Raw genomic sequence first — 14,231 nt, forward strand, 5'->3', positions numbered from 1 at the left:
AATGACAATTTCTGARGGCTGCAACAGTAGCTCAAAACTGATGCTGCTTTAAGGGCCAAATGGATTTAATTAAATGTTTCCATTTCAAAAGGCTGGAACATTTTATTCAGTGTTTTCCAGCTGACAATTTCTCATTTTTTGAAAAACGTCTATTCCAGGAAAATGTTTGATATTTCAGCTTTCCAGTCAGTTCAGGATGAAATGAAATGTTCAAGAATCAGATTTTGATGGTATATAGACACCCAGTTTGGGAAACAGCCTTATTATTTAGCTGTCAAAAGTGAAATGGTTTCATCCATGCAAGAAAGGTGTGTTCCAGCTTGCCTTTGACTTCAGTGGAAGCCACTTTTTTAGTTTACTGGAGCCTGGACAGAGTCCCAAAAGACCAAGGGAGGGTGGAGCTGATCATAGWTACAGATACTGGAAACAGGAGTCAAGAGTAAAAGAGGGAGAATGTAAGAAGCAGCAACTAAGATGATCTGTTACCTGGACTTGATCAAAACTCAGTTTTACTTCAGTAACAGGATGAAAATCCACTAAGATTATAACATCTAATTCCCAGTTACAGTAAAGATAGCAGTTAATCACTACTTTGTAAGTAGAATAAATCCATAGTATGAATTTGTCACAAGCACTATAGTTTTCAATGTTCAAAACATTTCCTCAGAAAACCATCATATGCTCCATTCCAGGAGACTACTCTAAAGCTCAAGTTAATAATATGGTACTGAACTGCTCGCCTCAGGTTGTCTGTCCTCCCTCGAACCCCCCCAAATTTTTTTCTGTTGCATTGGTACTACAGAAGGTCTGTCAGGAGGGACTGAGGTCTCTAGACTTTGAGCACATCTGCAGGTGGAAAACAGCTAAGCATGAGCTTCCAGAGTTGACACTCTGGGTGAAGGCTGGGCACCAAATCCATCCTCTGCAATGGGATGTAGCCCTGAGCCTTCTACCTCAAAGAGTACAAGAGGAGCCCTGGGGCATCTACATCCATCAGCATCAGGGTGTGTGTTGAAAGCAAGAGAGCACTCAGAACTGTAAGTAAATCAATTCACCCAAACATGAAGGGTCAAAAGAATTGGGATTTGTTTGTCTTTCATTTCCCTTTAGTACAAGGAAGATGTTTCTAAGCAATAAGCAGAAACCTCTACAATTCTTAAGACTGAAGAGGAAGGGAGGGAGGAAGAAAAATGTACAAGCTTTGAGGATGTTCTCAGCTCCAGGTTAAAAAGAACAAAAGAACCAAAACAAAAACCAAACCAAAAAAAAAAAAAAACAAAAAAAACCAAAAACCAAACCCACCAAAATCACACACCACCAACAATTTCTATCTGTAAAAGCAAGTTTTTTTCTTAAGCTGTTTGGTAATTCTTAGTTCACAGGAGCATTTATCCAGAAGGTTCTTCATGTTTCCAGTCTAGGTTGTAGCAATCTCAGTGAGGCACTAAATTTTAGGCTGTTAAAGTCTCTCTGTGCAGCATGGTCATTTTAAAATGATGTGGTAGCCATCATTACTTTCAGCTGTAACAAAGAAATGCAAAGCATATTTTCATTGATTTTAGGAAATATCAGAGATACAGAACTTCAAACTTTCTTTCTAGGCAGTTTGCAATAGTTTATACACTTTCACAACCCACTCARAAAACCAATCCTGAACATCTAAGTGTAATAATTTACATAAAAMCCCCTACATATGGTCATGTTTTATYATTTTACWTKAAGGTTTTTTGCTCATYTATGTCAGYRATGTCAACRGATTTATGAATTTTTTGTAACAGTGTAACAGAGTAAAGCACTGATCAATCAGTCTATCAGTGTAGTCAACACCTTGACTTACAYTAGATTAGATTACTTATCTTTTCAGGATAACAGCATTGAATTTGTGATAACGTTTAGTGCAACTGCAAGCAGGAACTATCTTTAGAGCAACAGGTAATASCTGCAGCAATACACACCTTTTAATGTGCTGATAACAAAACATGATTCRTCTTGGAAGTTTTGCACCATCTGAAAAGGCAGAAAGAAAAAAGTCAAGACAACATATTTTTAGAAATTAAATTCACATTTCTTTCAGTGCCAGTATAGACTTAGAGGAGAAGCATCAAACAGCATTTGGTGTATAGTCCTACACAGTCCTGGGTAACCCAGCCCATGAGAATATTAAAGTACWTGATTAATTAAGGTCCTTGCAGCTGCTAGTGTCTTTAAGGGAAGCTCACACTAAATGCATTTGCCTGAAACTGATCTAGCTTATTCARCATTTTACCATCCTCTTTGCAGCTCTTGATTCTGAAGGTTCTTGTACCACTGCAACTATTYTGTTAAAGATCATGCTCTTTGTTGGTTTCAGTGAAGCTGTAATAGTTTTGACCGGTTGAAGGTATCCCTTCCCTAAAAATCCAACAGTGGCAATTGTAATTACATATTYAGCTAAATGATGGAGCTCAGCTGAACTTAAACTGTCATTTAAAGAATATCTGGAGATGGTAAACCCCAAGAAAATGAATCACTGCTGAATAAAGGAACCACTGCTGCAAAGCCACCTAAGCAGCTGTTTTGGCCAGACATCAGACAGATGTTGTGCTTGCAGGAATCATTTACCTGTTTGTGTTTTGTCAAGGAACAGGAATCGTAGTGAAGCTGTTACGAGAGGCAAGACAAATCATGGGAAGAAACACTAGAACCTAAATCTATTTGAGTTATTAATGAGAAACAACTAGATTTTTCAGAACAGATGCAGGTTCTAGTGACACCTTTAAATAGATTGAGATGATTTCAGATCCAATATGAAAAACCTATTTAAGGTTCATCCTTAGTCAATGCTTCTTCCCATCTTARAGTAGCTAGGTGGGACAGAAGARGTGAATTACCTTCAGGAGGTGTCTCATACRGCTGAAGYAAATGCTGGACACAACTTCAGAGGAGGAAGGTGTGACCAGACTCCTCCGATCAGCTCATGAAATCCAGCTCTGTAAAAAAGCCTTCTCCTGGCTACTCAATGTCATTCAAGTAGTGCATCTTTCCACTGTAAGCTCTCACATCCAAATACCCTTTTCAACTTAGAGTAATCTCCCCATTTTCTTTTGGGTTTAACATCCAGCCCTTGCTCCCTCAAATCAAACCTCCCTGGCCAGTTTGTGTGTTTCTGCCTAATGATGCATGAAGTACATTCACAGAGAGCCACTCTGTTGCCACTATAGTACTAGAACAAGAAAAAAATATTTAAAAAGCAATAGACCTTGTTAATAATTGACTTAAACAAATACTTAAAGCCTTATACCCAGGCTGGTTCATGCAATTCCCTTACTAAGATTTGCCTCCAAGCACTTTGCATCCGTAAAGCATCAAAGTTTCAGATTTAATCAGGCTGGAATAGCAAAGAGACTTCAGGAATAAGCATTACAGCCTTCAATTTAAGCTCCAGTTGAGACCTATGCTCTGCTTCATTTGTTTTAACAGTGCTTCTTATAAATGAAKCTCCTTAAGTGATTCTGGTGCATGAATGAGTAAGTAATTTAGTAGGGGCAAAAGAGGAAGAAGGGCAACTCACTATTAACCTGCAAGTTAATGGAATGGACTAAATTAAGGCATCATATAATGGGACACAAACAGTAGCAGAGATCAAAAATTACAGTGTGCATATAGTGTATATAGTGCCAGACACAGGGCCTGGAATCATGGGCCAAAATGTAAAACTAATTGCCCTAGGAGATTTTAAAACTTGCCCTCTTCAGGCAACTACCTATTTAATTTTAGAAGTCCTTACATTAGATCCTCACTTCAAAATTTGTGTAAGTAGCCAAAATGAAAAGAAATTCATAGAATTATTTAAGTTGGAAAAAACCTCTTAAGACCATCGTGCACAAACATTGACCTAGCACCAGCAAGTCCAACACTAAACCATGTCCCCARGTACCACAACTACACAACTTTTAAACACCCCCAGAGATGGTGACTCAACCACCTCCCTGAGCAGCCAGTTCCAATGCTTGYTAACCCTCTCAGTGAAYGAATTTKTCCTAATAYTCAATCTAAACTTTCCCTGATGCAACTTGAGGSCATTTCCWCTCACCCTGACACTTATTACTCGGGACAAGAGACTGAGCYCTACACTGCTACAACCYTTCAGRCAGTTGAAGAGAGCAACAAATGACSAATTTTGTAGTGTTTTGTTTTGCTTTAAAAAWCCAAACAAGAACCTCAAMATTTTTTACAAAGCTGAAGTCCTGAAACCACACCAAAAATCAATGCTGTGCATGGCTGATTCACTCCATTTACTTGAACTTCTTATGATTCTCTGTTGAAGACACATTCCATAATTTGGAAGATCATTCTAACTTCAGGAAGTCAGACAATTGTTACATCTCTGACAAAGATGAGATGTAACAATTTAACCCCCTTACCTCATTGCTCACTAATACATGGATCCCTGTGGGTCCCTGCCGGTAGATCCGATTTATCTGCTGTGGAGAAATGCTGTACAAGTTTGCAATCTTCTCCATTAATTCCAGCGTGGTCAATTCTTCCAAGAAGATTGCATGATACACTGCAACAAGTGGAAAGCAATTACAGAGCAGCAAATACAGATGGCACCAAGATGCTCAGCATCAGCAGCCAAATGGGTTTAAGACGAAGGTTCAAATGGAATAGACAAGCTTTGTATTTTAAAGCATCCCACAAATATCTGGCTCGATTATTTGCAGAAAAATACCCACTATTTGTATGCAGAAGGCAATTACAGCACACACAACTTTTACCTAGAAGAAAACATGAGGACTGATGACAACTTCCATCACATGGCACTAAAAAAGCYCTCTTATTAAGCTGCTAACACTTTTGGATAATCTACTTTTACTGATTTTGAAGTCTAAAAAAAAATTCAATCAAATAATAAAACACATGACCATGTCATACCAAAGCAGTATTTTATTAGAGGCCATTCACTGATCCCATAGGCACAGTCTAAAGCATACCATGTATAAATTAACTACATGGATGACTGTATTATTTTATAAATCTAATCCAAATYATAGCAACCAGGTAGGAAAGCTGTGCCTTCATTACTAAGTGCAAGATTAAAGGACAATCTCTATTCYTATTTGATTGCACATTGTGTCATGAGGGATGACAAGTTCCCAAGAGCTCTGAACTTGCAAGAACTAGAATCTCACTTTAAGATCCACAGACCTTTCATTTCCTGAATTTTTTCAAACAAGACATAAAAACTGTCGATGGAAGGGTGTTTTTTTAATGCTACTGTCCCTAGAACTAAACAGAGCTTTTGCTGTGGCATTCTGCAGATAACTTGTAGGCTGGGGCTGTCCCCCAGGCAGATGTGCCAGCTGGAGTCTGCAGCCCTGAAAGTATAATCAAAATTGGAAAACTGGGATAAACAGGACCTCTTCAAACACTCAGGACATTCAGTTGCCCCACACAGGAGCTCAGGCAGAAAGCAGGGAAGTGTTTAACAAAATCCCTACGTAAGAACTTACCACAAAGACTGCCATCTCCGTTTTCTCGTTTTTGGTGGAGATGGGACCTGTTTTGCTCTGGTTCTTGACAGACATAAATTGTCATCTTGGGCCTTACATTTCTATGGATTAATCAAAAACAGTAGTAAGTTATTTAGTAGATCTAAAATTGYTCCAAGTCAGCTACCAAACAGTAAGAGATGGGATGKYTCAGGCTCTACWTAAGTTACAAACTAAGGGATAGTCTTGATCTGGTGACTAGATGTCTTAGGATGTGTAGCAAGAGACCCCTGGGAGGTGATGTAGAGCACCTTCATSTGTTCAAGATCAGATAAGAATAAACAGTTTACAGCACTTGCCAAGCAGTTCATCATACCTGCCTCTACTGATTTAAATCCTGCTCACCTGTAGAATTTACAAGGTTATTGCCACAAAAGTAAATTTAGGACTCATTTGACGCTCTAGGGGTTTGGATTTTTAGTTTATTACCTCTGATGGAGATGCAACATAGGTTTTGTAGGCTGTGAATCTCATGAAATGGATAAAAGCTATCAGCTGGTAGCAAATAAACCACTGGAGATCCACATTATGCTGCTTTGTTTTGGCAACATTTCTGTGCTGTGCTTGGATTTGAATACCATTGTGATCTCCAGTCTCTGAGAGAACCTCTTGGAAGTATTGAAAGGAAGTCTGAATGCTACAGCTCCAGGATTAACTTCCAGTTAACACTGAAATTACCAAAGGATGRTGTCATAACAAAAAAAGAAGTAGGAAGGAAATAGTACAAACCTTCCTTTAATTGCATTAAAGAGCCGAATTCCATCAGCAGGCCCACAGATTTGAACAAAATCTTCTTTGGACATCTTCAGTAAGTCGGCACCTACATATTTCAAATTGATTTTTTTTCAGAAGTTAAAGAAATCTTAGCTTCCAAATTGTGTGCATGGGCAGCAGSAAAGCACAGGGGGAGAGAATCCACAGAGCTAAACCAGACAGATTTACACAGAGAAGTTGCAAATTCAGAGAGGTGTGCACTTCAAATCAATCATTGTGAAACAGAAAGCTGGAAGCTGCCAAAAGAGCAGTGCTGCACTGGAAAATATTCTAGCCAACTCAGAAACAAGCTAGATATTTCACACTGGCCATTAAATGACACAGTTTTCTGTAATTGTCACGTTCACTGCGTTATTTCTTCATGCTGCAAGTCAGAGAGAGTCTCCTCATGGTTTCAACACCTCTAACATTTGGCCCCTTTCACCATCTTACTGGTGTGTACAACTGCTTCATGGGAGTGTACACTGCTGGTGCTAGATGCTTCTTAAAGGGGCACAGGGACAGGATAAGAAGCAGCAGACAGAAGATGAAAGATGGGAAATGCTGAGTAGATATAAGAAAAAAACATTTTCACTGTGACAGCAATTAAGTACTTGAGGAGGATTTTAGGACAGACTATGGAATTTCCAACCTTGCAGATTCCAAAAGACAATGGCACAAGGCCCTGGACTTGCTTCAAGGTTGCACTTAATGAACTCAGGAAGTCCCTTCCATCTTAATTTATTCTCTTCCATCTTTACTTATTCTGTGTCTACAAACAGTTTTGACAAATGGAATTGATCTAACAACCAAAGAACAACCACACTGGATCAGACCAGGGTCTCATCAAAAGTGGCCAGCAGCAGATGCTACATGAGCTGCACTCACAGAAGAGAAAAAAAMCAAARTAATTGRACTGTTTAAACTCACCCGAAAAACTTGAGAAGAGTCTACAGAATGGAGAGAACCTATTACGATGAAGCCACTGCTGGGCATCTTGAATAGAAGCAGAAGGAAGGAGATGCTACATTGCAAAAAGAATAAGAAGGTCTTGAAATGAACTGTTCACCAGTGTCCTAAAAGAGAAAAGCACCACATTAACATGATCTCAAGTACTTACATCATTGCTGGGAGGCAGGAGTTCCATTTGGTGGGTTGGAGAACTGTTGCTAAAAGAAATTATATAAAATTGGAAGAGAAAAAAAAATACATTATTTTAAATTTTACATTGCAGGGTCCATCCTCTTCCCCCTCCTCTATTTGACTCAATTTTCATAAGTTACATCCAACTTGGCTTTTTTCTCTATCAGATTTTTTAAGGTGTCCAAAATCTGGAACAAGAATAAAAAACCTCATCTTTACCTAAGTCATTTGTTGGTCAGTTGAGGTCCTCCTCAACACTGAGAGAAAACTCACGGTTACTGATCTCTTTCAAGCTTTTCCATATGGGTGACTCACAAATGTGACATCCTCTAAGCAAAGAAATTGTAACCTACAGGGTGGCTAAACTCAAAATTTCTAAGAGCCAGAAATATCCTAATTAAGCCCACTGTCTAATAATAATTCTTCATAAAATTGAATAAAGGACCTTATAATTCAACCCTGGCGTTACCTTAAACACAGTATATTGCAATTTAACTATATTACAGAAAACTGTATTTCTACTAAATTCTCCTAAACACAGGACTTCTAAACTGTCAAGGATTTTACCCAAGAGTTAATAACCTACCACTGGAAGAAAATGCTCAGAAGATCTCTCTACTAACAAAAAATTTTATAATTTCAGTGTTTGTCCTTATTCATAGGCTGAGGGGATTCACTGAAAATTAGAAAATCAACTGATTAATAAGCTGTGTGGGAAGATRATAGGATGGCAGAGTCCTAACAAAAGAAAAAGAAAGGCCTATGCCAAATTCCTAAGGGAAAGTATGTAGCAGGAAAGACTGAGAAGWACTGAGGGACCCTGCAGCACCTTTCTGACACTAGTTATCATCTTGAGCATTTCAGGATCACTACAACTGTTTCTTTATGATGCCTATTTAATGAATTAAACATGTCTTCATTAGTCCTTTGTTCTCAAATGGCTTCTCAAAACCCAGGCTGTTTTGCCCCAAACAGAATTTYTTTACATCTCATTCACCTGGGCATTCAGCACCCCAAACTACTTCAAGACAGAAAGTAAGGAAGAAATAGCAACTCTGAAGAGRTGCTGAAAGCCTCTAACACACTTGTGAGAAGATACTGGGACTGCTGGTACAGGGCATGGTGTGTTCTCACCAGGGATTGCCCTGGAGACCCTCTGATGCTCACCTTCCAGCCACCAAACAAACAGTGCACATACAAACAGCACTCTGCATTACAGGCAATGCCCGGATGGAAGGCCTTAAAAGGCTTTTGGGAAATATTTTCCCCTTCCTAGAAGGGTGGTGGTCCTTAACCTATTCTTCCAGGGTATCAAATGCATGGACATACRAAGCTGATGCACACAAAGGCTCCCATATCAGCAGGAAAGATAAAGCATGTATTTGTTACATACCCATCTCCGAGGTTGAAGCTGTTGGGAGAACTGTTGTAGCTTGGAGATGGAGCATTGTTCATTTGATAAGGCACATCTGGCCAGGGAGAGCACTGTTGGAAGAAAGGCAGTGGGGAAACTTTCACAAGGATGGAAAGAAAGGATTCGATTCTCTTCTAATACCACATTCATGCTGTTGCCACGCCACTAACTTCAGCTCATCACTCCTGCTGGGAGGAGGAGATGGGCCATGGATTTTCTACACTGCTCTCCAAGCGGGCTGTCAGGGGGCCAGATTGATTCCAGTTGTGCATTCCACATTTCTTTCTCCCATTTCACAAAGCCTGTCCCCAAATAACACTGGGCCAAAGTGTGCACAGCTGTAAGTCAGAATAACGCCAGTAAGTCAACTCAGACCGAAGGCAGCAATGATACAGAAATACCCCTGGTCTCAATTATAAATCCCTAATTAAATGCAGGCAAGAGTGACAAATATGCTCCAGTGGCATTGCTTCAGGTTTATACCAGTGAAAGAGAAGAATCTGAACCAGCCTGCTGAAACCTCTGGCCATTAGCCAAACAGCTYGAGTCATAAATGGGTATTAAATGGAGAAAATTTAAGATAGACAGACACAAAGCTACTAAAAGCCTTCACAAATATAGGTCAGACTCCACATTCCATGACAGTAGTGTAAAACCAGAGAAACCCAGCTAGAATTGGTGACTCTGCTCTGAATTTGAGCCACTGTAATCAGCAGGAGAAATCTAGCCCTGTTGAACCCCCCACCACCAAGAGCTCAAGAAAATGCTCTGTAGTGGCCTTGTTTGCAATGATAAAAAGACAGCAAGTATAGCTCTGGAGCTTTATCATCTCCACAAACACTAGCAAATATTTTATCATCTCCACAAGCACTGGCAAATATTTAACTCTTTGGCAACCCATGCATTTCCCCATGCAATATGTCAAAGTGCATCAGAGCTCATAGGGAGAGTCTGGGATCTGCCAACTCAGTAGAATTAAGTCTGTCAATCAGAAAACATGCTGGTTGCTCCTGGCAACACAAGGAAAATTGAGTGGGAGGGACTGGATCTCACAAACAGGAAGCTGATTTAAATTACGAATAATTAACGTCATTTTTGGAAGTCCAGCAAGCTGCTCCAAAAAAAAAAAAAACAACAACTAAATCAAACAACAAGACATTCACATAGGGAGACTGAACAACGCTTTTAAATCCCTTTCTTGAGTCCTGTTGCTGAYTAATTCTGCAGCCTATGGTAAGCTTATACAAACATCTTAGAAATGGCAGGGAGGGGAAGAAACACATAAAACCCTACACCAGACACATCAGAATATAAGGCAGGTGATACTCCTACAGTACAACCCAAAACCTTCTCAGATTTTGAATGTAACAGCAGCTTCACAGGCACATTCAAAGAAAAACAGATTAAGAATTTAATCAGACAGTCTACTCATCTGTTTGAAGTGCCCCATCTCCAACATGAGCTTMTGCCAAGCAGTTCTGAAAAAAACACCTCCCTCATACAACTGGCATCTGAGGGCCATGACAAGTACCCAGGAGCACAGAGGAAATTGAGAAAATATTTTTTCTGAAGCTAGGCTGCTAAGGCTTGGTTTAGACTCCAAAATGTAAGAAACCATTGCATCTTTCATAAATTTCAACAGTGAGAGTWATTTCATAATTTTGCTCCACTCTCAGTTTCACTCAGATCTGAGCATACATGTCTTCACAAGACAATCTCCAGGGCTCAGATGTTGTTTTCTTTTAAATTTATCTCCCAACATGATGTAGCATGATGTGTCTAAAACACTTTACCTCTGTGAGAATAGTTGTCTCATAGGAAGGCTGATACTTCTCCTTCTCTTGGGTGGTCTTCTTTTCCATTTTTTCCCTGTCAGTCTTCTGTTTTCTGTCTGCTCCTTTAGGCTATAAGTACAAGCACAGGCTCTCCCTTATGCCAAGCATTACAAGTTTGGAGACAGAGGCCAACAGATTTAKCTAATCTGTTCACAAAAGTCTCCTTAAGATTTATGGGAATTCTACATATGAAACAAGACCACATCTGCATTTTCTAAACAAAAAAATTAATCAAGCATCTCTACTGTACATCCACCACTAATGCCTACTACAATTCTAGAACAGGCTGACCACAGTCCTGATATGTGATTGTAACAATTTCAGACCATGAGCCTCATCAGTTATGCACCTCAACTGGCATATGTACTATCTTTCCAGGAACAGGAAAGATGCTGCCCACAGGACCAAAACTGGAGCAGCAGATCCTTTGAGAAAACATGCCTCTGGAGAGTTTATTGTTAAGCAGCTATAGGTMTGCCATGCCCAGATTAGGAGCTTCAGAGATGCTTTCTCTCTGAATCTTTTTCTCCTCCAGGTATCATGGAGAYAAACGCTGCTGCAACAAAAACAAAAAAAAAAAAAGGTATTTAAGATCTCCACGATAAAATCTTGCTGTTCATGGARGACTCAATCAAAAGAAGCTGGAGATGCCATAATGTCTTGATTGTCTAGGAACACCAAAACACAGTGGATATCYTAAATCTCTCAGTATTTTTAAAATACTTGAGGCACAACAGACTGGCACAAGCCTTGGTGCAGCATTTCAACTGCAATTGCTGTGTAGGCCAGTGCTTATGCCACCTTGTGCATAGGGGTCCTGTTTAAGGTCTTAAGCATACCCAGTTAAAAATCTGTTCTTTTACTCAACTATTTACACCAAATCTGTGCATGTTCCTGTGGCTTAATCTAGTTGATGCGAAAGGCAAAACCACCTCATACCTTGAACACTTTGATCTGGCAGCTTGCAGAGTGCAAGTGTTCTGTGTATTCACCATTTTCATTCTGCTTAAAGGTGTCGATTTGCACCCGGAAGGGCACCCCTTTCTCTCCTCCATGTTTCCGTGGAGTAAATTCTGTGCTGATGCAATGCACCTGGCAAAACAGAAGCTGCGCTCATCTCTGGAGACGGTTGGAACCTGTACAAATCTGAATTTCAGATACTGCCTGAACATGAGGTTTGGCTCCTCACAAAAAACTAAGAGAGGCAGAAGAAGTCATATGTTTTCATTTCTGTTCCTTTGGACAAAATAATCAGGAAAACAAGCAGTTCAGAAAAAAACAGGGCATCAGAAAAAGCATCCTTTGATTTAAGTAAATACCTCATTCAGACTGAAAACAGACAGGTGATGCTCAGAATGAGAAATACTCATGAAAGAAGCAAGCAATCAAAACTAATAGGTTGTGAACAGTTTCCTCCAGAGAAAACCTATGCTTAGAAAGCTGCATCAGTATCTCAGTATATTTTTAAAGACAATCTTGGCAGTAGCAGGTAGTACTCCAACATTAACCAATGTAGCCAGCAAGCTGATTTAGTGAGTATCCTACRAATTAATTATACATGACTGTTACATGAATTTGTATGTTATCCTTAGCATCTTTCTCTCTTCTTTGCATATTGGCTATTTTAATTCCTCAGGTCTTTAAAAGGTTAACCACTGTATTTACCACAGAAATAAGATTTATCTCTTACCTGAATGAATGCTGAAGCTCTCTTTGAYGGATCCCAGAGAAATTCAACAGTGTTCAACTGGGTTGGGCTAGCCCTGGGATCCAAGATACCAACTGACAGCGGGATATCTGTAGAAGAAAAMACCTAAAATTTTAAAAATATTAAATTGAAGAAGAGAAAGCATTTCCATACAATCTCAAGACGTATGTAAAAAGTGAAGCTGCAAAAGAGATCTCTACATGGGACCTATAGTGCTAGATCTCCTTYCCACCCAAAGGCATACAGGATTCGTAAGACAGAAGAACACAAAAAACCTAAACACGCATGCAGACACTCCATACACCACTCATCTTCCCAACTCTGCAGAGGTGCCTCAAGGAAACAGCCTCACCTATATCAAGGATACGGTCCCCAGGCCGACTCCACCTCCAGCCCTCAAGCTGCTGATGCTCTGTGTACTGCAGGCGGCGGTCGTGGAAAACTACACGAATTATGCTCTGTTAAAAAAAGACAGCAATATGAACAACGTGATCCACAATCCTCTTTCGAGACAACTTTGGTTTTCCAGAGTAGAAGCAAAAGCTGATCTGTTATGTTTCTCACCCCCATTCATGAGGAGAATAGAGGGTCCACCTAAGAGACCCATTGCCATGTGTACCAAATTCCTAAGGGACTCCCTGAGAGAGAAACACATTTCCTCCTTCACAGGGCACATCTTAGAGGAGTAACACTGCCCTGTACAGCTTTCTGGGATACACTTTGGAAGCACTACAGCAACATCCACCTAATCTTAGGTGTCATGGCATGTAAACATCACTACACTGCCTCAACACCCAAAAAGGCTCATATGGGCCTCATATTTAATGTGTCTGTACCATGTCCCAACCCCAGTATATCCCATTCTGATTTGCAAATGTGGAAGAYAGCCCACCTGTCCCTGCACTGGTGGAGCTGACATGTCCAGACACCTTGGCAGTGGGAATTAAACTTGATTCCAGCTGTTAATAGCCAGTCATTGGATTTTCCCCAGAGYAGTTAAACAAGCGTAGAATAGGGAAGCTCTGTAACAGCAGGGGGACCTGCAATGGTGCAGCCATGCCAATAACTGGAGATATAAGGCTGGAATAAGRGCAATCCCCAGGGCAGAAAAGTCCTAAATACCCCTAACTAATATATCATTTTGTATATTCAGAGTGCTACATTTACAGTAGTTAATGATCCCTAACATCCCAGTTTCTCATGCCCACACTCCTGCTGGGGACTTCCTTATCAAATGAGTGAGCATTTTTTGCCAGTGAACCTGAGAAATGCCCAAATCAACCCCTAGCTTCAAGAAGCAAACAAGCCACAGTGGGAACACCTGCAAAATTGGAATCCCAATCCACATACTATCTGAAATGGGCCAAAAGACAAATAGGGAATGGCCTAAACTTGAACATTTGAAATCCAAACTGGAATCCAAATTTTGCAACTAGCTCCCACTTCTCAAAGGAAATCCTGAGGTAGAACAGCCAAGAATTGAAGGTTGGATCCAGAACCAGGGTCCGGACCAAAGTTTTTGAATTTGAACTGTTTTGGGAGCAGAGGAAACAACAGGAAAAAATCTCCCAAACCCACTGATCAAGCTTTATGCGTTCGTCATTATGCCCACTATCCAAACTGGAGCTATGCAGAATCTGCCTGGCAGAACAATGTAAACACCTGGGCCCTCCATGTAACAACCCAGGCATGTTGCTGGGATTCAGCATGGAGACAAGTCTGCCTCTCCACAGCTTTGACCACATTCACCACTGAACTTTGGGATTCCCCTGAACCCAATATTCACAGTGAAACTCTGGGGTCATGACCACAAACAGAATAAARGTTCCCCTGAAGCCCTGCAAAGC

General features: G+C 40.2%; 1 protein-coding gene across 1 annotated transcript in view; it reads right to left on the reverse strand.

Moving 5' to 3' along the window:
• Positions 1–1,283: 1,283 nt before the first annotated feature.
• Positions 1,284–14,231, reverse strand: part of TFCP2L1 (transcription factor CP2 like 1) — a 30,536-nt gene continuing 17,588 nt past the window's right edge. Inside the window, exons 4-15 of the mRNA XM_057368536.1 lie at positions 12,737–12,842; positions 12,367–12,473; positions 11,616–11,768; positions 10,635–10,745; positions 8,821–8,912; positions 7,405–7,453; positions 7,215–7,308; positions 6,261–6,351; positions 5,493–5,593; positions 4,404–4,546; positions 1,956–2,007; positions 1,284–1,521 (exon numbers count right to left, since the gene is read on the reverse strand). Of these exons, the coding sequence (XP_057224519.1) occupies positions 1,484–1,521; positions 1,956–2,007; positions 4,404–4,546; positions 5,493–5,593; positions 6,261–6,351; positions 7,215–7,308; positions 7,405–7,453; positions 8,821–8,912; positions 10,635–10,745; positions 11,616–11,768; positions 12,367–12,473; positions 12,737–12,842 (1,137 nt within the window). The 3' untranslated portion in view covers positions 1,284–1,483. The remainder of the gene's footprint in view (positions 1,522–1,955; positions 2,008–4,403; positions 4,547–5,492; positions 5,594–6,260; positions 6,352–7,214; positions 7,309–7,404; positions 7,454–8,820; positions 8,913–10,634; positions 10,746–11,615; positions 11,769–12,366; positions 12,474–12,736; positions 12,843–14,231) is intronic.

This window comes from Malurus melanocephalus, unplaced genomic scaffold, assembly GCF_030028575.1.
Source record: "Malurus melanocephalus ecotype Western Australia unplaced genomic scaffold, MMel_1.1 scaffold_94, whole genome shotgun sequence".
NCBI lineage: Eukaryota > Metazoa > Chordata > Aves > Passeriformes > Maluridae > Malurus > Malurus melanocephalus.